The sequence below is a fragment of the Terrapene carolina genome, unplaced genomic scaffold, assembly GCF_002925995.2.
Source record: "Terrapene carolina triunguis isolate 2854851 unplaced genomic scaffold, T_m_triunguis-2.0 Scaffold132, whole genome shotgun sequence".
Taxonomy (NCBI): domain Eukaryota; kingdom Metazoa; phylum Chordata; order Testudines; family Emydidae; genus Terrapene; species Terrapene triunguis.
In genome coordinates, this window is record NW_020664483.1 from 23,799,993 (window position 1) to 23,827,137 (window position 27,145).

The 27,145-nt window shown below is 42.6% G+C and overlaps 1 protein-coding gene across 7 annotated transcripts in view; it reads left to right on the plus strand.

Annotated features, from left to right (window-relative positions):
- Positions 1-27,145, plus strand: part of CCDC88A (coiled-coil domain containing 88A) — a 367,236-nt gene that overhangs the window by 259,606 nt on the left and 80,485 nt on the right. For all 7 annotated transcript variants that reach the window (XR_002908971.3, XM_024215537.3, XM_024215545.3 and 4 more), the window contains 3 exons: positions 11,467-11,604; positions 12,258-13,328; positions 13,874-14,001. Coding sequence is in view for 6 of the 7 variants with exons in the window: in XM_024215537.3 (XP_024071305.2) it covers positions 11,467-11,604; positions 12,258-13,328; positions 13,874-14,001 (1,337 nt within the window). In the remaining variant the exon portion in view is untranslated. The remainder of the gene's footprint in view (positions 1-11,466; positions 11,605-12,257; positions 13,329-13,873; positions 14,002-27,145) is intronic.

The window sequence follows — 27,145 nt, forward strand, 5'->3', positions numbered from 1 at the left end:
CATACGCACGTGCTACGAGCTCGCTAACATACCAGCCCCACAGATCAGAGCTCACTCTACTAGGGCCCAAGCGTCCTCGACGGCCTTCTTGGCACAGGTTCCACTCCAGGAAATCTGCAAGGCAGCCACCTGGTCATCGGTGCACACGTTCACAGCCCACTACACGATCCATCATCAGACCAGAGAGGACGCGGTGGTCGGCAGAGCGGTGCTTCAATCAGTTATTCCTTGACTCCTACCCTCCTCCAATGGTAAGCTTGTGAGTCACCTAATGTGTAATGGACGTGAACAAGCACTCGAAGAAGAAAAGACGGTTACTTACCTTCTGTAACTGTTGTTCTTCGAGATGTGTTGTTCACGTCCATTACACTTCCCACCCTCCTTCCCCTCTGTCGGAGTCACCGGCAAGAAGGAACTGAGGTAGGGTCGGGTCGGCAGGGATATATATACGCGAGGGCGGGGCGCCGCTCTGGCGGGAAGGGAGACCCTGCGGGCCCGACGGGAACCGCTGAGGGAAAAAGTTTCCGACGTTCGTGCACGCGGCGCGCGTACACCTAATGTGTAATGGACGTGAACAACACATCTCGAAGAACAACAGTTACAGAAGGTAAGTAACCGTCTTTTTCTGATGTCTGTTTGTAAAACTGTAACGTTTTTCTTTGTTGTACTGTTACTTTTTCAACATTAACTTCAATTTCCAGTCTTAGAAAAGATACATAAAACACAGCATATCTCCTGATATTTAGAGATGTTAAGATATTTATCCTGAAGAACTTAACAATAAATATGAACCAATATAAAGAATCTAGTTTTAAAAAGCTCCCAGTTTCATAGATACTGAAGAAGTCACCAAATATATTCTTAAACTGAATTTTGTTGAGCATCTCACTTTTCTCCCCTCTTGCTGGAAGAACAGAACAGCTGGTTTTAGAGCACCATCTACCAGGAAGTATGGAGACAAAGCATAATGAAAGCCCAAGTGCCTAACTCAAAAAACTTAATAGGCTGAGTCCACCCCGAAACCTTCAGGCTTTTTCTGTGCCTCTTTCCTGGAAGCATGGAGTGTAGCTCTTGACTAGCGCTGCCAAGTAATTAAAAAAATAAATCATGATTTAAAAAATTAATCGCAATTAATCACACTGTTAAACAATAATAGAATACCATTTATTTAAATATTTTTGGATGTTTTCCACATTTTCAGATATATTGATTTCATTTTCAACACAGAATTAAAAGTACACAATGTTCACTTTATATTTTTTATTATAAATATTTGCACTGTAAAAATAAAAAATAGTATTTTTCAATTAACTTAATACAAATACTGGAGTACAATCTCTTTATCATGAAAGTTGAACTTACAAATGTAGAATTATGCACAAAAAATACTTGCATTCAAAAATAAAACAATGTCAAACGTTAGAGCCTACAAGTCAACTCCGTCCTACTTCTTGTTCAGCCAATCGCTCAAACAAACAAGTTTGTTTACATGTGCAGGAGATAATGCTGCCCGCTTCTTGTTTACAATGTCACCTGAAAGTGAGAACAGGAGTTCGCATGGCACTGTTGTAGCCAGTGTTGCAAGATATTTACATGCCAGATGCACTAAAGATTCATATGTCCCTTCATGCTTTGATCACCATTCCAGAGGACATGCGTCCATGCTGATGATGTTCATTAAAAAAATAGCGCATTAATTAAATTTGTGACTGAATTCCTTGAGGGAGAACCTCCCCCTCCCTGTGGACCCTGCACAAGTTCTTCAGGCTCCAGGTCCTAAGAGGGATAATGGCTCTACAAGTTCAGATTCCTTTCCCTCTTCTTCCATTGGCTGGTTTCTCTGAACAGTGTCTGTCTGGTACACCTATGGTGTTTCCCTTCCCCTCCCCCCCCTTCTGTCTCTTGCATCTGCTTTTTAGCCTTTATAGCCTGCTCCTTCACAGGATGCTCTTGCAGCTTCCTTCATTCCTTCCTTGCTTCAAACAGTAAGTACACCTCTACCCTGATATAACACTGTCCTTGGGAGCCAAAAAATCTTACCGCGTTATAGGTGAAAACGTGTTATATCGAACTTGCTTTGATCCGCCAGAGCGCGCAGCCCCCCCCCCCCCCCCCCCCGGAGCGCTGCTTTACTGCGTTATATCTTAATTTGTGTTATATCGGGTCGCGTTATATCGGGGTAGAGGTGTAATTTGGGAGTTTGAGACTTGGTACTCTGCTTTTTAATTCCCTAACACTCTGGTAGCTGGGGAGTGGGCTTTTCAAACCCTTCCCTCACTCTTCATTTACCATCAATTGCTCTTCCCTCCAGCATCCTGTTGAATTTGGTTGCATTCTCTCTGCAGCCATTGGAAGGTGTTCATATGTGACCTCAAAACACTACAGCAGGCTCAAATTACTGCATTCTGGGACACTGGGAAGTCCTCCTGTACTTCGTGATGGTCATTGCCACCTCTGAGCTCTGGTCTGGTCCATCAGTCCAATTCATTCAGTTTCTCGACTAGTAAAAGAAAATAGTATATAGCGTCTTTTTATATATCCATATATATTTTATATATATATATTTCCTTGTTACATATTTATGAACCTTTCTTCAATCAGCATTAAGTACATTTAGCATTTGTCTTAGGTAACATACAATATGTATGTCTAAGCTACAATTTACACATTTGCTGTTCGTTATTCTGTTTCTGTCTCACCCTGCTTCTGGGTTTTCCCAGTAGAGGGGGCTTCTTATCATTACAAGTTTGTGTATGTTTTATCTAACATCTTCCAGCACAACATATTACTTTTGTCCTGTCAGCAATAGCATTATTTTAAGCAAATCTCTACAAGTGGAGAAAAACTGGCAAAACCACACTTATGCCAGCAAGGCCTTGGCGTAAGTGTTATCTCATCTAAACTCGTTCATTATCCATAACTGTAAATTATTATAGTATAACTAACAAGGATCTTAATCTTACCATTTAGCAGTTCCCCATGTTTATGTTTCATTATCGTAATCCATTATGTTGTGTATATTATTCTACCCCTTAATCTATTGGGGTTTAAAAAGTGCCACAACCTCAAAATGTCAGTATTTTCTTTATCTTCTTTAAACATGGGTTTTCAAAGGGCTTTCACTCTAAGTCCAACATTATGTTTGCGAATCATTACCAAAAAAATAAAAATAAAAAGATTTGTAGTAATTTTCCCTGTGTTGCATTTTGAGGGATACCTCTATTTTAGGGCCTTTTAATCATTGTTCCCCAACAAACTTCTCTTATGATGTACTAAGGTACCCAGCACCCCAGCCTCATAATAGAAAATTATTAGATTGGAATTTTGAACAGATTGAATAGAACATTGGGTATCAGTGAGACAGTTATCTGGATGCCAGAGACAGTTGAAATAATTTTAGCAGTTGAGACCTGAGTAAGTTTGGGGAATTCGCCTTTCCAGATTTTTCCCCAGTAGCAGATTTTTAAGAGATTTACCTTTTCAATTTGCAACACTTCTGCAACTAAACACAAGACAGTTAATTTAGCTTTTTTATCTCATTACTTGTTACAAAAATTGTGGTCAGATGTAATCTTTAAATGAGGAGATCTCATAGACTCTTGCTCTCATCAATAATACATTCATAGAATCACAGAATATTACAGTTGGAAGAGACCTCAGGAGGTCATCTAGTCCAATCCCCTGCTCAAAGCAGGACCAACACCAACTAAATCATCCCAGCCAGGGCTTTATCAAGCCTGGCTTTAAAAACCTCTAAGGATGGAGATTCCACCACCTCCCTAGGTAACCCATTCCAGTGCTTCACTACGCTCCTAGTGAAATAGTGTTTCCTAATAGCCAACCTATACCTCCCCCACTGCAACTTGAGACCATTGCTTCTTGTCCTGTCATTTGCCACCACTGAGAATAGCCTAGCTCCATCCTCTTTGAAACCCCCCTTCAGGTAGTTGAAGGCTGCTATCAAATCCCCCCTCACTCTTCTCTTCTGCAGACTAAATAAACCCAGTTCCCTCAGCCTCTCCTTGTAAGTCATGTGCCCCAACCCCCAAATCATTTTCGTTGCCCTCCGCTGGACTCTCTCCAATTTGTTTACATCCCTTCTGTGGTGAGGGGACCAAAACTGGACGCAATACTCCAGGTGTGGCCTCACCAGTGCCGAATAGAGGGGAATAATCAGTTCCCTCTATCTGCTGGCAATGCTCCTACTAATACAGCCCAATATGCCGTTGGCCTTCTTGGCAACAAGGGCACAGTGTTGACTCATATCCAGCTTCTCGGCCACTGTAATCCCCAGGTCCTTTTCTGCAGAACTACTGCTTAGCCAGTCAGTCCCCAGCCTGTAGCGGTGCATGGGATTCTCCCTTCCTAAGTGCAGGACTCTGCACTTGTCCTTGTTGAACCTCATCAGATTTCTTTTGGCCCAATCCTCCAATTTGTCTAGGTCACTCTGGACCCTATCCCTACCCTCCAGCGTATCTACCTCTCCCCCCAACTTAGTGTCATCTGTGAACTTGCTGAGGGTGCAATTCATCCCTTCATCCAGATAATTAAGATGTTGAACAAAACTGGCTTCAGGACCAACCCATGGGGCACTTCACTTGATACCAGCTGCCAGCTAGACATTGAGCCGTTGATCACTACCCGTTGAGCCCGACAATCTAGCCAGCTTTCTATCCACCTTATAATCCATTCATCTAATCCATACTTCTTTAACTTGCTGGCAAGAATACTGTGGGAGACCGTATCAAAAGCTTTGCTAAAATAAAAATATATCACATCGACTGCTTTCCGGATATCCACAGAGCCAGTTATCTCATCATAGAAGGCAATCAGATTGGTCAGGCATGACTTGTCCTTGGTGAATCCACATTATCAGACAACAAATGTCAAAATAGAGTTAAGCTTTTATATTGCCATATAAAATTATGTTAATAGCTAGGGCTGTCAAGCGATTAAAAAAAATTCATCACTATTAATCGTGCTGTTAAACAATAATAGAATGCCATTTATTTAAATATTTGTGGATGTTTTCTACATTTTCAAATATATTTATTTCAGTTACAACACAGAATACAAAGTGTACAGTGCTCACTTTATATTTATTTTTTATTACAAATATATGCACTGTAAAAATGATAAACAAAAGAAATAGTATTTCAGTTCACCTAATACAAGTACTGTATTAGTGCAATCTCTTTACATGAAAGTTGAATTTCCAAATGTAGAATTATGTACAAAAAAAAAACAGCACTCAAAAACAAAACAATGTAAAACTTTAGAGCCTACACGTCCATTGAGTCCTACTTCTTGTTCAGGCAATCGGTAAGACAAAAAAAATTGTTTACATTTGCAGGAGTTAATGCTGCCCGCTTCTTATTTACAATGTCACCTGAAAGTGAGAACAGGCATTCACGTGGCATTGTTGTAGCCGGTGTTGCAAGATATTTACATGCCAGATGCGCTAAAGATTCATATGTCCCTTCATGCTTTGACCACCATTCCAGAGGACATGCATCCATGCTGATGATAGGTTCTGCCCGATAATGATCCAAAACAGTGCAGACCAGTCAGTGCATGTTCACTTTCGTCATCTAAGTCAGATGCCACCAGGAGAAGGCTGATTTTCTTTTTTGGTGTTTCGGATTCTGAAGTTTCCACATTGGAGTGTTGCTCTTTTAAGACTTCTGAAAGCATGTTCCACACCTCATCCCTCTCAGCTACTGCACATGCTGTCTTCCCTCTAGGAAGGGCAGAAGTAAAGACTTTACTTAGCCCAAGAATACTATGGAATTTGTGGTCAGAGTCCATAGATTAAGTGAGGTAAAGATGAATCTTAAAACTTCATTTGAAGGTTGTCACCAGCCCAATGAGGAGAGAGAATAGGATAGGTATAGGGGAGTGTCACAGGGTGACGACTCACTGGCGCGGCACCTCCTGCTGGTCGTCTCAGGAATTAGCTCTTACAGCCCAGAGCGCCCTCTGCAGGCTGGTGTCTCGCCTGCCGCTGGCTCCTGTGTCCCTCCCAGACCCCGGTGCCCTTTACCTTGGGGTTCCGTCCCGGCAGTAACCCCGCTCTGGGTCTCCCCTCCCAGGGGAACCCCCAACCCTCTATCCCCACCTTGCCTCAGTGGCTACTGCCAGTCATCCCCTCTCCCTGGGGAAGATTGCAGTCTATAAACCACTCATCGGCAAGGGGGGTTGGACCAGCTGCCTCTGTCTATATCTCGGATGCCCCTCTGCAGCCCCAGTACCTTTGTGGGCCCTTAACTCGGCCTGCAGCCTGGGGCTTTGCTAGGCTGGAGCTCCCCAGCTCCCTCTGCCCTTCCCCAGCACTGTTCCACCGTAGATACCCTTCTCAGCTTCCCAGGCAGCCAGGCCCTTCTCTCTCAAGTAAGCTAGAGAGAGTGTGTCTGCCAGCCTCTAGCCCTCAGCCTTCTTATAGGGCCAGCTGTGGCCTGATTGGGGCGTGGCCCCAGTTGTGGCTGCTTCCCCCAATCAGCCTAGTTTTTCCCCACCACAGCCCTCTCCCAGGGCTGTTTTAAGCCCTTCAGGGCAGGAGTGGGGTGACTACCCCGCTACAAGGAGTTTTCAGCCTTCATATGAATGGTGAACGTAAACGCTTGGTATGTTTGGCCCTTAGTGGTATGTGAATGAGGGAAGTGTCGTCTCTGAATTATATTTCTCACATAATTATTTTGTTACTTCCTATAGTATCTATCCTTTTGGCAGATCTGAAGGCTAAGATGTCAGATATTGTAATCTTTGGTCTGTAGTGGAAGGATGGACTCTAGAAAAACTGAGTTAGTTCCCCATATGTGGTGGGTGGTTCACCACTTGATGTAAGAATAATGGTGGTTTGAAGCCATTATTAGAAATATTGCTGAAATGGTGTGCTGTCAGTTTTAACAAGTGTTCCCACAAAAATTTCTCACTTTGCCTGTGATAAAGCCTGTGCCCTGTGGATGCATGTGCTTACAAACAAAAGGAGTGGGGGACTAGGAAATATGTTCATTTGTTTCCACATTTAAACAATTATGCATTCTCATAACCAAGGTGGGAGGCGGCAGCACCATTTGGCAAAAAACTCGGTATATGAAGTACCCCTTTCAGGAAAAGTTTATCCTGAGTTCTTTAAAAATATATAGAGTATAATGTAGTATGGCACAGCATTCAACTTGTAGAAATGAAAGCATGGGTGGGGAAGCAGTTAATGCCTTGTAGGAGCAAAGGGAATCTTTCCTAAGGAAAATTTTTGAAATATCCATCATCTAGTAAAATTTGGCCCATTTTATAGACAAAAAATGTATTCTTAAAATGCATACTTATGATTCCTGGGGATAAAAGTACTGATGGAGATGGTTTAGCATTATCCTGAGATGGGGTGAACTCTAACAGAATCAGAGGATAAGGGAGATCCCCATATCTTTCCTTTGCTGAAATAATTTAATAAGTGGCCTCTCCAGACCATCACAATGCAGATAATATAGATAAAGTGATCAGGACAAAGGGACTCAGAGGCTATGTCTACACTACACACCAGTGTCACCAGCATGTAGTGTATATGTAGCTACACACCATTGTGAAAAGCAAGCTTCGTCACCACTGCAGTGTGTAGCTATATTTGTCAGTGAAAGACTCTGGCAGTGGGGAAAGGCTTCAGCTGCTCCCCACTGCTGGAGTCTTTCACTGCAATGAAAAAAGGCTCTAGCAAGGGGAATCATAGAATCATAGAATATCAGGGTTGGAAGGGATCTCAGGAGGTCATCTAGTCCAACACCCTGCTCAAAGCAGGTCCAATCCCCAACTAAATCAGCCCAGCCAGGGCTTTGTCAAGCCTGACCTTTTCCTCAGCCCTTGTCGCTCCTTCCCTGGATTCCTTCTTACAGCTTCTAGTCATCCCCCCCTTTGGTTGTACCAGCTCAAACTCCCTCCCCCCAAGGAGTAAGTGTAAGTCATATAAAAAATGGAAACTAGGATAGATTACAAAGGATGAATATAGGCAAACAACACAGGAATGCAGGGGCAAGATTAGAAAGGCAAAGGCACAAAATGAGCTCAAACTAGCTACAGGAATAAAGGGAAACAAGAAGACTTTTTATCAATACATTAGAAGCAAGAGGAAGACCAAAGACAGGGTAGGCCCACTGCTCAGTGAAGGGGGAGAAACAGTAACAGGAAACTTGGAAATGACAGAGATGCTTAATGACTTCTTTGTTTCGGTCTTCACCGAGAAGTCTGAAGGAATGCCTAACATAGTGAATGCTAATGGGAAGGGGGTAGGTTTAGCAGATAAAATAAAAAAAGAACAAGTTAAAAATCACTTAGAAAAGTTAGATGCCTGCAAGTCACCAGGGCCTGATGAAATGCATCCTAGAATACTCAAGGAGCTAATAGAGGAGGTATCTGAGCCTCTAGCTATTATCTTTGGAAAATCATGGGAGACGGGAGAGATTCCAGAAGACTGGAAAAGGGCAAATATAGTGCCCATCTACAAAAAGGGAAATAAAAACAACCCAGGAAACTACAGACCAGTTAGTTTAACTTCTGTGCCAGGGAAGATAATGGAGCAAGTAATTAAGGAAATCATCTGCAAACACTTGGAAGGTGGTAAGGTGACAGGGAATAGCCAGCATGGATTTGTAAAGAACAAATCATGTCAAACCAATCTGATAGCTTTCTTTGATAAGATAACGAGTCTTGTGGATAAGGGAGAAGCTGTGGATGTGGTATACCTAGACTTTAGTAAGGCATTTGATACTGTCTCGCATGATATTCTTATCGATAAACTAGGCAAATACAATTTAGATGGGGCTACTATAAAGTGGGTGCATAACTGGCTGGATAACCGTACTCAGAGAGTTGTTATTAATGGTTCCCAATCCTGCTGGAAAGGCATAACAAGTGGGGTTCCGCAGGGGTCTGTTTTGTGACCGGCTCTGTTCAATATCTTCATTAACGACTTAGATATTGGCATAGAAAATACGCTTATTAAGTTTGCGGATGATACCAAACTGGGAGGGATTGCAACTGCTTTGGAGGACAGGGTCATAGTTCAAAATGATCTGGACAAATTGGAGAAATGGTTTGAGGTAAACAGGATGAAGTTTAACAAAGACAAATGCAAAGTGCTCCACTTAGGAAGTAAAAATCAGTTTCACACATACAGAATGGGAAGAGACTGTCTAGGAAGGAGTACAGCAGAAAGGGATCTAGGGATTATAGTGGACCACAAGCTAAATATGAGTCAACAGTGTGATGCTGTTGCAAAAAAAGCAAACATGATTCTGGGATGTATTAACAGGTGTGTTGTGAGCAAGACACAAGAAGTCATTCTTCCACTCTACTCTGCGCTGGTTAGGTCTCAGCTGGAGTATTGTGTCCAGTTCTGGGCACCGCATTTCAAGAAAGATGTGGAGAAATTGGAGAGGGTCCAGAGAAGAGCAACAAGAATGATGAAAGGTCTTGAGAACATGACCTATGAAGGAAGGCTGAAAGAATTGGTTTTGTTTAGTATCAGGGGGTAGCTGTGTTAGTCTGGATCTACAAAAACAACAAGGAGTCTGGTGGCACCTTAAAGACTAAAAGATCTGTTAGTCTTTAAGGTGCCACCAGATTCCTTGTTGTTTTTGGGTTTGTTTAGTTTGGAAAAGAGAAGACTGAGAGGGGACATGATAGCAGTTTTCAGGTATCTAAAAGGGTGTCATAAGGAGGAGGGAGAAAACTTGTTCACCTTAGCCTCTAAGGATAGAACAAGAAGCAATGGGCTTAAACTGCAGCAAGGGAGGTCTAGGTTGGACATTAGGAAAAAGTTCCTAACTGTCAGGGTGGTTAAATACTGGAATAAATTGTGTAGGGAGGTTGTGGAATCTCCATCTCTGGAGATTTTTAAGAGTAGGTTAGATAAATGTCTATCAGGGATGGTCTAGACAGTATTTGGTCCTGCCATGCGGGCAGGGGACTGGACTCGATGACCTCTCGAGGTCCCTTCCAGTCCTAGAATCTATGAATCACACCTCCCTTCTCCCAGGGAGTGATTGCAGATTACTTCCCTTCAGCCCCCCTTCTGCTACCAGATCCTGGGCTTTATACAAGTCCTTCCTGTTCTTACCCAGCTGAGCCTCATTTAATCAACTCCTGCTCCCTGATCCTCCTCCAGGTGCAATCCTTTCAAGCCCTGTGTGGGGTAGACCCCCCATCAAAGGGGGCTAAATATGTATGTACACTACATGCTGCTAAAAGAAGTATGCAGTGTAGATGTACACAAATACTTTAACTGACACTACAAACAGACAAGATAGAAGAAGAAGACGAAAAGTAGAAAAGCATCAACCACAATTTGTGATCAATTCCATAAAGCTGAAGAAAGCAACTGGTAGCAGCAGGCCACCTCAGTACAGCTTTAGGGACTTCATTAAGCCAATTTATAATTGTTTATTTTGTGTATACTGAGTTTATCTCTATTTAAGTTGTAAAACAAGTTTTGTAAGATTTCATAGAATCATAGCACTGTAGGGATGGAAGGGATCTTGAGAAGTCATCGAGTCCAGACTTCTGTGCTGAGGCAGAATAAAGTATTATTATTAATTATTATTATTATCCCTGACAGGTGTTTGTCTAACCTGTTCTTAAAAACCACAATCTCTCTTGGAAGCATATTCCAGAGCTTAATAATAAGTTTTTCCTAATAACTAACCTGAATCTCCCTTACTGCAGATTAAGCCCATTACTTCTTGTCCTACCTCCAGTGGGCATAGAGAACATTTGATCACAGTCCTCTTTAGCCATAAAATATTTGAAGACTGTTATCAGGTCCCCCTTCAGTCTTCTTTTCTCAAGACTAAACATGTCTACTTTTATTAATCTTTCCTCATAAGTCAGGTTTTCTAAACCTTTTATCATTTTGTTGTTCTCCTCTTGACTCTCTTCAATTTGTCCAATTTCTGTTATAAAAGAATAGATCTGTTAATAAATAAAATAATTGTAAAATAGGATAAAGGAACTCTCTGTGCTTCAGATGAATTAGTGTTGTGAAGATTCCAAATGCCTGGAATAATCATGGAAGGTAAGACCTTGGTCACGTAGCAATTGAAAACACAGGTCAAGTGTGTAGCGATTGTGATGTTTCAAAAAATCATCATGAATAATGCATGATTTTCCGTATTGAAGGCTATCTTTGCAACAAAGGGGGCTAGATTTTTTTATTTTTAGATTAAAGTTTATTTTAGGTGGGATAGAGTTTGTAATATTTGCCAGATCTTAAATACAAATTTATGGACTTGATCCAACTCCATTGAAGTCAATGAGAATCTTTCCATTGACTTTAACAGGTGTTAGATCAGGCCATATACAACATATGGAAAACAAAAATAATAATTATAATATTTTCACTTCACCTCAGTAAGAATAGTCATTTATGTTCATAGTCATCTCTGGATGAATTTTAAATATGTTTCCCCCCCTCCCCAGTTGGAAGGACTTGAGAATGAAATTAGCCAAGAGAAACAAAGTCTTCAGAATAGTCAAAATCTGAGCAAAGATCTGATGAAAGAAAAAGCACAACTTGAAAAATCCATTGAGACACTTCGAGAAAACTCAGAGAGACAGGCAAGTAACATAATCTTTGCAAGAAAAAGGACTAGTAACTTTTTTAATGAAAGGTTAAAATATCCTTGGCGTAAACAGTCACAAAAATCAGTGGAGCTGCAATTATGGACTCTGCAAACCTCAAAGATGAACTTTCTGTATTTTCAAATAAAATGATGAGGTATTTTTTTCTTAAACTGCGTTTAGAATCTTTCAATAAGCCTTTTGCCATAGTTTGACTGGATGTTTGGATTTTTGCTGATATGCCTATTTCTAATATATTATATCTCTCAAGATGTTGTTTTGGGAAAAGAATATATTCTTGGGTTAAATGGCAACCAGAAAGAGAGTGAAGCTAGTAATGTATGTTGGTTTTGACTGTTTGTATAATCTTAAAATAGACAAACTAATGTACTTGAAAATTTGTCTGTATTTACAGTTGATTGCATAACCATCACCTCTACACACACGATGTGTGTTATGTTACATGGTATATAATATAGTAGAATAAACCACAGCAGAACGTTAATTTTACCTTATATTAAAAAGGAAGTGATGTATAATGTAATCCATCTCCATCTGTCCTACCTCAGTAGGCTGCTGTTTATATATAGAAATAAATTATTTTTGGCATGGTACTGACCTAAATTTATAATTTTTTTTCAAATAATTAGATTAAAATATTGGAACAGGAGAATGAGCATTTGAATCAAACAGTAGCTGCTCTAAGGCAACGGTCCCAAATCAGTGCTGAAGCAAGAGTGAAAGACATTGAAAAAGAAAATAAAATCCTCCATGAATCTATCAAAGAGACCAGCAGTAAGCTAAATAAGATTGAATTTGAGAAAAAGCAAGTGAGGAAAGAACTGGAACATTATAAAGAGAAAGGAGAGAGAGCAGAAGAGCTTGAGAATGAGTTGCATCATCTTGAAAAGGAGAATGAGTTATTACAGAAAAAGATTACCAATTTAAAAATTACTTGTGAGAAGATAGAAGCCTTAGAGCAAGAAAACTCAGACCTGGAAGTGGAAAATAGAAAGTTGAGAAAAACTTTAGATAGCTTAAAAAACCTTACTTTTCAGTTAGAATCATTGGAGAAAGAGAATTCACAACTTGATGAAGAAAATTTAGAACTAAGAAGAACAGTTGAATCTTTGAAGTGTACAAGCATCAAGATGGCTCAATTACAGTTAGAAAATAAGGAATTGGAAAGTGAAAAGGAGCAACTTAAAAAAGGGTTGGAGCTTATGAAAGCTTCGTGTAAGAAAACAGAACGTTTAGAAGTCAGCTACCAAGGTTTAGATACAGAAAACCAAAGGCTACAGAAAGCATTAGAAAATAGTAACAAAAAGATTCAACAATTGGAAAGTGAACTACAAGATTTAGAGTCTGAAAACCAAACTCTGCAAAAGAATCTGGAAGAATTAAAAATCTCTAGTAAACGCCTAGAGCAATTAGAGAAGGAGAATAAGCTGTTGGAACAAGAGACTTCTCAGCTGGAAAAGGATAAGAAACAACTAGAAAAAGAGAATAAGAGACTCCGACAACAAGCAGAAATTAAAGACAGTACTTTAGAAGAGAACAATATAAAAATTAGTAATCTGGAAAAGGAAAACAAATCTCTATGTAAAGAAATAGGTATATTTAAAGAGTCTTGTGTACGTCTAAAAGAGCTAGAAAAAGAAAATAAAGAACTTGTGAAAAGAGCTACCATTGATAAGAAAACACTTGTCACATTACGAGAGGTAATTTGAAACTAATTTCCGTTCGTCTATTATCTATCGGACATAAATCTAATACAGCTAAGTGCTGCGTGTCTATAATATCATAATAGCTTTTTTAACAGTTGTAACATACAGAAAATATGTCTACTAGTAATTTCTGAAAAAATCATGTTCCTATCTTGTTGGTGTGCTTAAATTAATAGTATTTACATATTAAATATTGTAGTTAAACTTTAATAATTATCATGCATATGTTTCACTCTGATACTGCTAAACTAGTTTGGTATTTTTTTATCCTCATGTTCAAATCAAGTTTAGAAGGGAAGTCGTGCAAAAAAAAAAAAAAAGGGAGGTAAACATCTAAGATGAAATCAGACTTGTATTTAGGATATAATTTCTGATTTAACCAGATGTTAATAGTTGGGAGGAAGGAAGAAGTTATATTAACAGGTTGTATAAGCTACATGTAATCCTAGAAATTTAGTGCATAGACAGTTTCCAGAAACTAAGTCTGCATTATTAATTTAACATTTTAGATTGATTTATTTTTGTTTATTTTGCATAAGGATTTGGTGAATGAAAAACTGAAGACTCAGCAAATGAATAATGATCTTGAAAAACTTACCCATGAACTTGAAAAAATAGGCTTAAATAAAGAGCGCCTCTTGCATGATGAACAGAGCACAGATGACAGGTGAGAGTGCCTAGACCAGTTTGGGATAGTTTGGCAAACATTTGTTTTTCACTTGCAATAATAAAATGGGAGTACTTGTGGCACCTTAGAGACTTTATTTAAGTTATTTATTTAACAAATTTATTTGAGCTTAAGCTTTCGTGGGCTACAGCCCACTTCTTTGGATGCATAGAATGGAACACACAGAAAGAAGATATACATACAGAGAACATGAAAAGGTGGAAGTAACCATACCAACTGTAAGAGGCCAATCATTTGAGATGAGCTATCATCAGCAGGAGAAAAAAAACCTTTGAAGTGATAATCGAGATGACCCATAGAAGGTGTGAGGATAGTTAGCATGGGGAAATAGATTCAATTAGTGTAATGACCCAACCATTCCCAGTCTCTGTTTAGACCTAAGTTAATTGTATCTAATTTGCGTATTAATTCAAGTTCAGCAGTCTCTCTTTGGAGTCTGTTTTTGAAGTTTTTTTGCTGCAAAATTGCCACCTTCAAGTCTGTCACTGTGTGGTTAGAGAGGTTGAAGTGTTCTCCCACTGGTTTTTGAATGTTATGATTCCTGATGTCAGATTTGTGTCCATTTATTCTTTTGCATAGAGACTGTCCGGTTTGGCCAATGTATATGGCAGAGGGCCATTGCTGGCACATGATGGCATATATCATGTTGGTAGATCTACGGTTTTCTCCATATATCATTATTTTTAAAAAGACATTAAATAGAGTTAGGCCGAAAATGGGAGTGTCTTTGAAAGTATTATAATATGGTAATAAATGTTCTTCTTCGAGTAGTGTCCCTATGGCTGCTTCACTGTAGATGTGTTTGCATCCCTGCACTGCTGATCAGAGACTTTTGGTAGCAGTGTCTGTTTGGCCTGCACATGTGCTGTCCCCCACCTGAGCTCTGCCATGAAGCTAACCAGCATTGCGCAGGCAAACCCTCCTTAGTTCCTTCTTAACCTCCCCAGCTAGAGACGGAGTTTAGCTGTCCATTAGCAGATCATTAACTTCTAAAGACTTGCTACTTGTAAAAAAGGGGAAACTACTTCTTAGAGTTTCCTTTACATGTCTTTATTCTTTTATTTGTTTTAAAAAATCTTTAAACTTCATTTTTTCTTAAACCCTAACCGCCCCCTCCCATCTGGGGACTCGGTACCAGAGTGTATGCCTAAGGACCCACTGGCAGAGGCAAGGAAACATCGGTACTGATAGGGTAAGAGAAAGATAGAGAATCTGCCTTGGGGAAGGCGCCTTTGGTATGGACATCAACGTCAGTACCGTCTTTGGCACACCGGACACCGGAAGATCGTTCAGACTGGACTGCATCTCCAACACCATCAATGTAGTCATCCCGGCGCTGCCAACCACTATCGGTACCGATGCCTATGGCACCGCCAAACTTCTAATACTCAAGAGACCTTTCTGTGTCTGATGCACTGGACTCGCCTCTATTCAGGGCTGGAGCTCTGGTACCAAGTCCACCTCAACCTCCAGATTCACCTTCGACATCATGCCATACACCACCATTCTTGAGTGTGGAATCACACAGTGAGCAGGAGGATGTAGTCTCCCGTTGCTCCTCTCAGGCACCCTGTGGTACCCATTACCAATACGGACCTCAACCATACTGTCCCTCTGACCCTCAATCTCCCTGGTGTGGGCAGCCATGGTACCAACAACCCGGGCCCTTCCCACCATCCCAGTGGCCTAACAGGGACCCTTGGCAGGCATATAGGCATTGTCCTTCCCAAGGCTCTAGCATGGCCTATCAGGAGCCAATGAGATGCTCTCCTTTGGCCACTGCATCTAGGGTGTTCAAGGCCCCATAACAGGTAAGGGAGGAACAAGAGGTCGATAGTCTGGGGTGTAGCCTCTTCCTCAATAACTTCTCATCTTCATCACCAGATGAGACAGTAATGCCCCGTCCACTGTTGTTGGCAGACAAATTCAAACTTTTTCAATAGCTAGCTCAAAGAGTGGCAGAGGCATTACAATTAACACTGCAGGAGGTGACCGTGTCACACCATAAACTGTTGGACATTTTACACTCGTTTGCCTCATCCACAATAGCCCTCCCTATCAATGAGGCTCTCTTGGATCCTGCTAAACTTATATGGCAGTCCCCTGTGTTGGTCCCGCCAACATGTAAGTGGGCCAATAAGAAATATTATGTATCGCGAAAGACACAGAATTTCTCTTCTCCCACGTGCTCCCTAATTTGATCATTATGGACATGGTGAACTCTAGAGGCCAACATCATCACATGAAATCCACCCCCTACGATAGGGATTGGAAGTGCCTCAATCTCTTTAGGAGAAAGATTTATTCATCAGCCACTTTACAATTCCATATTGCAAATTATCAAGCCTTAATGGAAAAATACAATTATATCAACTATTAGAAATTCAGTTCCTTTATTGAGCAGCTCCCAGATTCTTACAGGAACCAATTCAAACCCATCATTAATGAGGCAGCTGGTGACTAAGATGGCTCTCCAGTTGGCACTCGATGCAGCTGACACAGCGGCATGTTCCTTCTCCACTTCCATCATGAAGAGACGAGCCTCTTGGCTGCACTTATCGGGCTTCCCTAAAGAGGTACAAACCACCGTGGAAGACTTTCCCTTTGAAGGTACAAAATTGTTTGCAGACAAGATGGACGCTTCCCTCCACATACTGAAAGACTCCAGGGACTACTCCTTTAGTCGCTTGGAATTTACATACCTGGGCAGAAGAGAAAATATAGTCCTAAGCCCTCATTCAGACCCCGCTCATCACAATATTCAACCCAACACTTATGAGCCCCAAAGAAAAAAGTCTAGGTTCTCCAAATGGAAAGCTTCGGGCCCTCAATCTACTTCTTCCCAGCCATACACCTCAAAACAACAGTTTTGATGGGTTAATTAAGGTGCCATCATATCACTCCCTCCAATACCATCTAACACTGGACAACCTTTCTCACCCCCCATGGATGCCATCTTGCCCTTTTCCGCAATGCCTGGGAACAGATAACTTTCGACAAATGGGTGCTGGAGATTATTCGAGATGGGTACTCCATTCATTTCATCTCCCTTCCCCCCCCCTCAACACCCTTCCCCATCTCTCTTCAGGGACCCTTCTCATGAGAGCCTGTTACAACAAGAGATAGAACACCTCCTCAGTGTAGGAGCCATCGAACCAGTCCCTCAACATCTAAGAGGGAAAGGCTTTTACTCTTGTTACTTCCTGATACCTAATAAAAAGGGAGATTGGAGACCCATATTAGGCTCACAGCACTCAACAAATTTGTCAAGGCTCAGAAGTTCAAGATGGTCACTTTATTAATGATTATTCTAGTGTTGGAACAGGGATACTGGTTCTCGGCCCTCAACATGCTTACTTCTTCTTCGAGTGCTTGCTCATGTCCATTCCATTGTAGGTGTGTGTGCTCGCCACATGCACCGGTGCCGGAAGTTTTTCCCTCAGCGGTATCTGTAGGGGACCAGCTCTGGCGGCCTCTGGAGTGGTGCCTGTATGGCGCGGTATGAGAGGCATCGCCAGCTCCCCCCACTCTCAGTTCCTTCTTACCACCAATAACAGTGCTGGAACATCTCTTGCTTTGGCAAGCCTTTTCATTCTTAATCCATTAAGACAAACTTTTTTCTGTAAATAGTTAAAAGTTGTTAGTAGTTTCCCTTAGTGTAGTTGGTTAGTCCCGGGTGGGACTCAACCTAGGGACTGGGCATGCCCCGATCCCCAGGCTTCAAACCCTGTAATCGCTCCAAAAAACCAGTGCCCATCAGTGATCCTCATAGTAGCTGTCTGAGGTGCCTGGGCGAGAACCATATCAGTGACAAGTCTTGGATCTACAAGGGGTTCAAACCTTGGACAAAGAGCGAGACATACGTCTCCGGGTTCTCCTTCTGGAATCGGCACTGGCACTGGAGCCATGCAGGTAGGACTCTGCTCCTTGTACTGCGGCATCAGTACAGAGCACTCCACCGGTGCCATCTTTGGACCGATGCCGATTTCCTCTCTCCCCCTTCCCTCCCCGCGGCACGCGTCAGGAGGCAAAGAAAGGCCAGGAGGGGACGATCTCTGACATCCCGTAAAGAAAAGGAGAGGGCCTGAGGGGAGCAAGGAACCATGCAGGGCAGCTTCTCACCTCTGTACGGGAGTTAGGCCCCGGCTCAAGTCAAGCGGGTTAGCCCATCCCGAGACGCGCCTGCCACCCCAGACAGTGACGCAGGCCTCCGGCACCTGGACATGTCATCAACGCCCGAGGCCTTGCAGGCGGTGCAGGACGTCTTACTGTTACCGGTGCCGCCCACACCAGCCACGGTGGTGCCCCATTCTAAGGGCAAACTTGTCATGGGACCTTTCCAGCGGTCCTCATCTGTGCGGCACTGCTCTCCTCCTCAAGGAGTGTCCCACCAGTGCTCGCCGTGCAGAGCTGCCAGGCCTTGGACATAGGGAGGCCAGCTCGAAGGAGCCCTCACTGGTCTCCAGACTCAGGGCACCGCTCTCCGGGCTCGAAACACAAATTGCCGGTGACTTGGCGCAGGCCCATGGAAGTGCGCCTATCCCTGCAGTCCCAATATTGGGACCAACCTAGCTGCTCCCCAAGTGTGCGACACCACTCCAGGGGCACAAGCCAATGGTGCCGAGAGCCTCACTACTGGTCGCCGGATCGCCGGTACGGGTCATTGCGATCAGGTTGACGTTCCCCACCTCGACGGCCAACTTGGTCCCACTCAGTGGACTGGCACCACTAAAGAAGCATGAAGCATCAATTGCCAGGCCACCATCGCAGATCTGCCAAATGCCATCGATCTCCGGGAGCTCGGTGCAGGGACTCATCACCCTCTGACAGATCCCCGTTGCAAGGCTGGGATTGGCACTGTCGCAACCAGGACAAACGGTCAGCACCGTCCTGGTCTCTCAGACGTGATCCCTCCTCTTTGGACTCCGGTACCAAACAGGGGTCCATACCAGCAGGCCAGGGCCCTGCACAAGGGTACCCACTCTACAGGTGGCACCGCCTGTTGCATCGTGGCCCCGGAGCCAGTGGCCTGCCCCTTGGAATCCTTGGGGGTTCCTGCAGTCCTTGCAAGGGCTCAGGTCAGCCTTCGGCGCCTCGGATAAACCATCAGCCATGGCCTCCCGACCGCCCCCTGATGCAGAGGGCTCTGTGGAAAAGACCCCTCAGCTCCACCCAGCTCCCATGGAGGAACCAGCCGAGCAGCCTTCGGAGGTGGCAGATCCTCTGGTACCAGCTTCCTCCTTGTCGCCACCTGATGAGGTGATTACAGGGCCTCTCATCCAGTCCCGCAGGATGATACTAAGACCCATCAGGAGCTGCTAAGAAGGGTTGCCTCGAACTTGGGGCTTCATGCTGAGGAGCTCGAGGAACCCTCGGACTCCCTATTTGATGTCCCAGCCAGGGTGGCGTTGCCCTTGCATGAGGGGGTGGCAAAGATCAACAAGTCTCTGTGGCAGACCCCCTCATCGCTGCCCCCTATTTCAAAAAAGGCAGAACACAAGTACTATGTGCCTGCTAAAGCTCATGAGGACCTTTACACACACCCTGCCCCAAGCTCCCTAGTGGTCTCCGTGGTTAATGAGCAGGAAAGGCAAGGCCAGCCAGGCTCCACCCCGAAAAATAAAGACTCGAAGAGGCTCGATTTGTTTGGAAGAAAGATTTATTCATCCTCGAGTGTCCAGCTGTTATGCTTATAAGAAGCACACGGGATCTTTTTCAGGGGAAAAGGCAATACGCCGCATTTATTGAAGATACAACAATTACCATATGTATTCAATCACAGCACACACAGACACACACACTATCCCACCAGTCAATGTTATAGTTACCAGTCCAGTGTCTGGATCAATCTAGTGGCCAGCTAGGTCGATCACCGATAGGGAGGAGCCGGGTTCCATCGGGTCGCAACACAATGCTCCGGGGAAGTCTTGGCAGGACGAACTCAGTTTCATGGCTAGGCATCCTGTTTCTATCGTGATTTTCCTTCATTGGGACCAATGAGTTTTGCACCATCATGGTGTAATCAATTGTTGTTTGACGAAAGCTTGTTTTCTTAAATTGTCCTTCTCATTCTTACATCAAGTTCCTCAGGGAGTTATCCCATGCTAGTTTTGATCATAGCTATCTTGTCCCCATTGATAGGTGCCTGTCTCATCTTTAGAGTCGTCAATCTGCCCTCCTCTGACATTTCAATAGGGGCGTGTTGCAACCTCCTGGCGCCCTTGTGTCTGTCTCCGGTTTCTCCCTAGAACATCTGGTTCAGCAATGGCCTTCACACTTATCTCTTAACACACACATTCCTCATTCACACACAAAACAGACTTAATTTACACAGAACATTTTGAACAGGAACATCAGATTACAATGCAAAAGAAAAACAATCATGGTATTCTTTTACTTATTTTAAAATGCTAAACCTACAACAAATTGGTGACCCCAAAAAGATCTGTTATTGCCTTGAAATCAGCCCAGTCACAGAATCCAGCTAATGCATCTTTACCAAATGGCCCTTTAAGCCATTCTTTTCTGCTATTCAAAAAGGGTGGCTGTCAGGATATGGTCAAATCATACATCAATACATTTAATACATGCTATATTATTATTCTTTATCCTTCATTCTAAATTATATAAAATACAAACATAAAAGCCTACTACTACATGTCCTCCTTTTGACCCTTCAAGAACAATTCTTGAGTGGGTCATATTTTATACAATTGTTTCATAGCAATATACTGAGAGACAATTTGAGCTTGTGGTTGTAATTTAACAAACTTTCTTTTTATCCAACAGCACATACAACACATTCCTAGCAAGCAAACACAGGACAATATTAACACAACTAGTAATGGGTGAAACGTAATAGACAATATGCCCTTAGAGGTCGGGACCAGCCTGTAAAAACGTCGTACCAGTGATAGGTTGTCAGTTCTTTTTTAGACCTAGCAATTTTTAGCATGTCTTCATTTGCATGTAATATTTGAATGACATGCTTCCCTATATCCCTTTGTGTCTGTTGTAAAAACTGAGTTACCTTTGTTTTTGACAAGTGATCAGTTAGATTGTGCCAATCCAGGCCAAGGGTAACAGAGAAATTAACCGGGGTGGCGGTTATAGTGCTCTGTGCTTCTTCTATCTTTAGTAAATAGTACGTGTGATTGCTAGTTTAGAATACACGGGCATCACGTTTACATTCATCCACTGGGGGCTGGCTAATACTTGCATCCTCCCAAAATACTGTGTCCCAGGTTGTAACACATACACATTGTCTGTTGTACAAAACACGCGTCACATTTTCTAGTTCGTCCCATACACATGTTCCCAATGATGTGTACTTGTTACATGGTTCTGTGGTGACAGGTAGGAACAAGCACACCCATTTCTGAGGGCTCCACTCCATACATGTCCAATAATTTCTCCTCTTTCCCAGTCCACTGACCCATAACCCGGGGTAGCCAAAAGGATCCCATGGTCAATTTTGGGAGCGGGCTCACTTTCCATATTTCTGTCTCCACAGACTGTTGTTGAGCAATTTTAACAATAATTTCACCTAATAACAAATCAGGCTTAACCATGCTGGAAACATATTGCATCCATTCATATTTGTAGGTGTCAAACAAGGACCTCTTTCATTGTTTTTGTGTAATTTTATGTTCAAGTGATGCTAAACTAAGAATTTACATCTCAGTGCATCTTATAGCCAAGGCAGTTTTATTTCCTAATTCTATTTGTTGTTTATACAGCAGCCAGGAGGTTGTGTTTAGCCACCGCCACATATTCCATGTTGCTTTTAGGTTTCCCAGGTTTGACAAGAAACTTAACTTATTCTTAATTACCTCCAGGTCTACAGTGTTCATAATTCCTGCTCCAAATCCAACTCCTCCTAATATGGTGTCTACTACATCTCGTTTTGCTCGGCCATTGGAGGGTTGATGTGTTTTTATCCAGGCCGTTATAATAGGAAGGGAGTAGGGTGAACATTTAGGTTCCAATTTACTACAGGGTATTGGACAGTACTCCATAATAACTGTTAGTATTGTTCGTGTCTTAAAAGGCTCATCCCACTGATATGGTAATCGTGGGTAGCTGGAACTCCAGGTGGTATCCCCATAGGGACCCTCTATTTTAACCCCTATTCCCCAGTGGTTTGGTATTCCTGTGGTGTTTATAAGGTGAACCTTAAGTCCCACTTCCCCTTTCCAGGCATACATATTGGTATTTCCTAAGGGTTTTAAGAGTTGGCTAGTATTTTTATCATACCATTCCATGAGGATCACTGGATCACAGGTAGGAATCCATGATTGGTTGGCAGGGAGTGAATTATTCCTTAAATATTGGCTTATAAGGAAGGCTGCATCTTCTGCCATGACTGTTCTAATTATCTAGGCACTAAAAGTTCCCAGAAGCAGGTAAAGCCAGACCTTACTCTGGAGTCTCATTTTCTATGGATTAAAATTGTGGTGGTTAAGCAGCGCTTCGTGCTCAGGTTCCAGGATGTCCTTTTCTGCAAAGCATTCAAACATCATTATTTATGTAAACAATTTAATTTGTGAAACATGTATCCATTTCAGTTTTCCATCTTTTTCAATGCGGTATACCAATGGGCTAAGACGGTCCACTATGGAGTCACTAGCGAGTGACCCCTTTTCCCCATTTTAAGGTACATGACTTGGTCCCCTGTTTCCCACAGGGCTGCCTTTGTGGGCCTTTGTTTCTGAATTTTGTTATTCGTGTGTTCGATGGCCTGATTAACCCTATACTGGAGGGTGGTTTTATCTTCTTGTAACAGTTTGAGCCATTGAAAATAATCATGCTGGGTTATATTAGAGGTCTCTTCTTGACCCTGTACCAGGTAACTAGGATCAATCATTGGCTCATTGGATGTCCAAACAGGATTTGGAAGGGTTGAATTTTTGTTCTTAGTCTATCACTGCTGTGGATGGCAGCCAAAATCAGAGGCAGTTTATCTGGTCAGTTTTTTCCTGTGTGATTTACTACCTTCCAGAGCGCTTCCTTAGTAGTGCGATTCATGTGCTCTACTTGGCCTGAGGACTGAGGCCTGTATGGTATATGGAGCTTTTGTTTAATTCCCAAGGCTTGTATCATTGTTGTAAAGATTTCTCCTACAAAAGCTCCCCCATTGTCAGAATCTATTATTTCAGGGGTGCCATATCTACATACTACCTCATTAAAAAACTTTTTGGCCACTACCTTGGTGCTGTTATCTTTAGTAGGAAGTGCCTCCACCCATCCTGAAAAGGAATCAATTATCACCAATAAATACTGGAATCCTTCCTTACTCCTTGGCAATTTATCAATCACATCAATTTGAACCCTGTGCCATGGCCCAAGCCTTCGTTAGTGCATCATGGGTTGCCAGTGCGGAGGATGAGCCTTGTCCTGAGCGCACCGCACACAATTTTGCACCCATGTTTTAACATCATCTTTCATACACTCCTGTTCTGCTACTTGCTTTAGCCTTCTTAAAATCCCTTCCACTCCTTCATGCATAAACTGATGGGCTACATTAAGTAACTCTTGCCTTTCTATTTTTCCTGGAACTTGGGCGGTCTGTAGTGCCATCTGTTAGCTCAGATGTGTCAGCACAGACATTCTTTTTCTGACTTCTGGTTACAACTGCTATGGCATACTGTCGGGCTATTGTATCTACCCGATTATTCTAGGTGGCCTACATACCTGTTCCTTTATTGTGTGCCCTTACATGTCGCACCTTTAACTGTTTAGGGTTCTTTGTTACCCACTGGTAAATCCATTTCCATTCCTCTGAATATGCAATATCCTTTCCATCTGCTGCTTTCCACCCATTCCTATACCAATAATATATCCAAAACTGTATCCCCTTCACACAAAAATCACTGTCAGCATGAATATACACAGGCCTTGGGGAATTTTCATATTGCCTTAAAACCTGATAAATTGTGTGGAGCTCAGCATGCTGAGTCGATCCATGGTCCAAATGTCCCTGAATGACTTCCTTTTCAAAGTTAATGGCAGCATATTTTACACATCTTTTCCCTTTTACTACCATTGCACTCCTGTCAGTAAACCAGACGTGCTTTTCTTGACCCACAGTATCTAATTCTTCCAGTGGGGGTGCCTCTACCAAGGCAATTCTTCGCTCCAGAGTGACCTCTGGACATTCATGTCAGTTCCCTTTTTCAATATTTTGTAATAGTGTGGCAGCCAAGGCCATGTTATTAGCCGCCAAACAAATAACAAAAGGTTGTGATTCATTATGGAAATGCAGGGCTGGGGCTGTGAGAGCCTTCTGTTTTAGCAGGGTTAAAGCGGAGTCCTGCTCTTTTCCCCATTCCCATTTTGTCTTTTTCTTTAGCAGTTTCCACAATGGGTGAGTTATTTCAGCATATTTATAAATGTGTGGTCTAAGAAAATTGAATCCTCCTAGCAGTACTCTTAAAGAGTGCGTGTCAGTAGGGGCCAGCATTTCTACTAGTGCCCTTACCTTCCTCTGATCTACCTGTCTCCCTTCTTGTCCTTTGGTTTGATTCCTTTGTGCTGCCATTTATGGGCAGTTCTTTTCTTCCTTTATCAGTTAGGTAATTTGCATTAACACAGATGCTTTCTGGCTTGCTTTTGGATCCAAAGCCATCAGTAGCTCAGAGACTCTGTCTTAAAAGAGACACAATCAACTTCCAACAGAGTTTTAATTACTTTCCACTTTTAACTCCTGCTTCCAAAACACACAGCGATCTGAAAAAGAAAACACAACCTATTGTGGCTCCCTTTGGAGCCCTAATAGGATTTTAATTAAGTAGTATGGTATGTTTTCAGATTTCTTTTATCCCTTCTACAATATACACTGCACATGTTCTGGGGAAAATGCACATTCCTTCCATAGTTTAACTTCTATAACATTAGCCATATCAATGTTTACATAAGGTGTAACTATTTCTTTTGTGCTCACAGAGTTTTTATGTACCCTTATATGACAATGCACGGACTCACCCCTGAGGCGCCTCCTGCTGGTCGTCTTGGGAATTAGCTCTTCCAGCCTCTGGAGCGCCCTCTGCAGGCCGGTGTCCCGCTGTCACTGGCCCCCGTGTCCCTCCCAGGACCCGGTGCCCCTCGTGTTTGGGGTGCTGCCCCCTGGCAATACCCCTGCAGTCTCAGGGTCTCCCCACCCAGGGGAACCCCCAACCTTCTATCGCCACCTTGCCTCAGTCATGGGCTACTGCCAGTCACCATCTAGCCCCCGCTCACTGGGGTCGACTGCAGTCTGTATAAGTCAGTCATCATAGGCAAGGGAGGTTTTGACCTGCTGCCTTTCCCTGCAACCCAGTACCTCCAGGGGCCTTGTACAAGGCCCTGTAGCCTGGGGAGTTGCTGGCCCAGAGCTCCCCAGCTCCTCTGGCCTTTCCCCAGGCCTGCTTCACTCCAGTACCCTTTAGCACTCAGGCAGCTAGGTCCATCTCCCTCCTCAGCTAGAGGGAGACTGCTTGCTCCTGGCCCACTTCCCTCTTATAAGGGCCAGCTGGGCCCTAATTGCACTGCCAAAGGTGTGGCTGCTTTCCCCATCAGCCCAGCTTTCCTCTGCCACAGCCCTCTCCCAGGCTGCTTTAAGCCCTTCCAGGCAGGAGTGGGGTGACCACCCTGCTACACCTTATCAAAGTGACAATTTGATTACACAGAGCCACCTTAAGGCTCAGTGTGGGGCACTGTCTTTTTTTTTCAATTTCTTATTCTTTTACTACAGCTCTTATCTGCTATTTTTTTTTACCAAAAAACAAATCCAGAATCTTTTCCCATTCTCCTGGTTTTGACTTCCCCGCTGCAGCCATGACTTCGGTCTTTTAAAAAAATATTGAACTTATAAAGCATTAAGGTACCTTAAGGGTTAAATGCTAAATACCAAAGCCAAACAACACTAGTTACCTGTGTCTGGCAAAAAGTGTTTCTCGATTTTGCAACTTTGAATAAAAGATTCAAATGGATTTTAGTGGTATTTTTTAAAAACAAAATTCATCCTAAACCTATAAAACAAGAGTTTTACAAACCAGGAGTGTTGGTTTAGGTCCTAAACACTCCACATATTTACAAAATATATTTATACACACACATTCTTTTTCCTTAACATCCCTTACACTGCTTTAATTTTTACACAGCTATACATAGATTACATTTGTATACATTTGGGGGCAGTTAAGTTCCATAAGAAACCCCTTATGTTCTTTTAGCGAATTTGACTAAATAGTTCATAGTCAAATGATTTAAATCAGATTGTCTCTTTGCCTGGCTTATTTACAGACATTCCTTTGGAAAAGGGCCCATTTTCCCTTCAGAATGGCTGCGAAGAAACCAAGAATTCTCTTTCTATAACAGGTTTCAGAGTTGTAGCCGTGTTAGTCTGTATCAGCAAAAACAACGAGGAGTACTTGTGGCACCTTAGAGACTAACACATTTATTTGGGCATAAGCGGTGGGTTTTCTATAACACTTTTCCTTTTTAACATTTTTACAACGTTTAATTGCTTAATTCCCTCCAGCCTCTGCAGAGTTAACTTCTCACGCTTTTTCATTAAATCACATGCTTATCTCCCAAAATGACACCTTCATCAACTCAGATTTCACCATTCCAAGTATTGTTCCAGGGATCTGAATTCCCCATGCCTGTACTTACTTTTTTTCTTACTCCTGCCACTATGCCCTCAGAGCTTCCAACCTGTTTTCCAATTTTTTTTTATCTGTTGCCTGCCTGCTTGTCTGGGCCCGATCCTGCTTTCCTCGCTGAACCGTCCCTTTTCATGGACACAGGCTTTGTTCCACTCCAATTTAGCAAGGAGGGTGGGCTCCTCAACTAGCCCCCACCCCTCCTGGTCCCTTTCCTTAAACATTTCTTTCAATTGTGAAATCACCACAATATCACTCACAAAAAAATACTATACTGCCCAAACTCCTATATCCTTCAGAGTTTGGTTTAACAGAGCAAGATCTGTTTAAAAGGAGTAATCTCTTGAACAAAGTATCATCTTTGAATTGCTTCCTTTTAAACATTTCTTACACAGGTGCTACCACTATTTGCCCACACTCCCATATCCTTCAGAGTTGGGTCTCATAGAAAATACCACCTGAACATATTTCTTTATGAA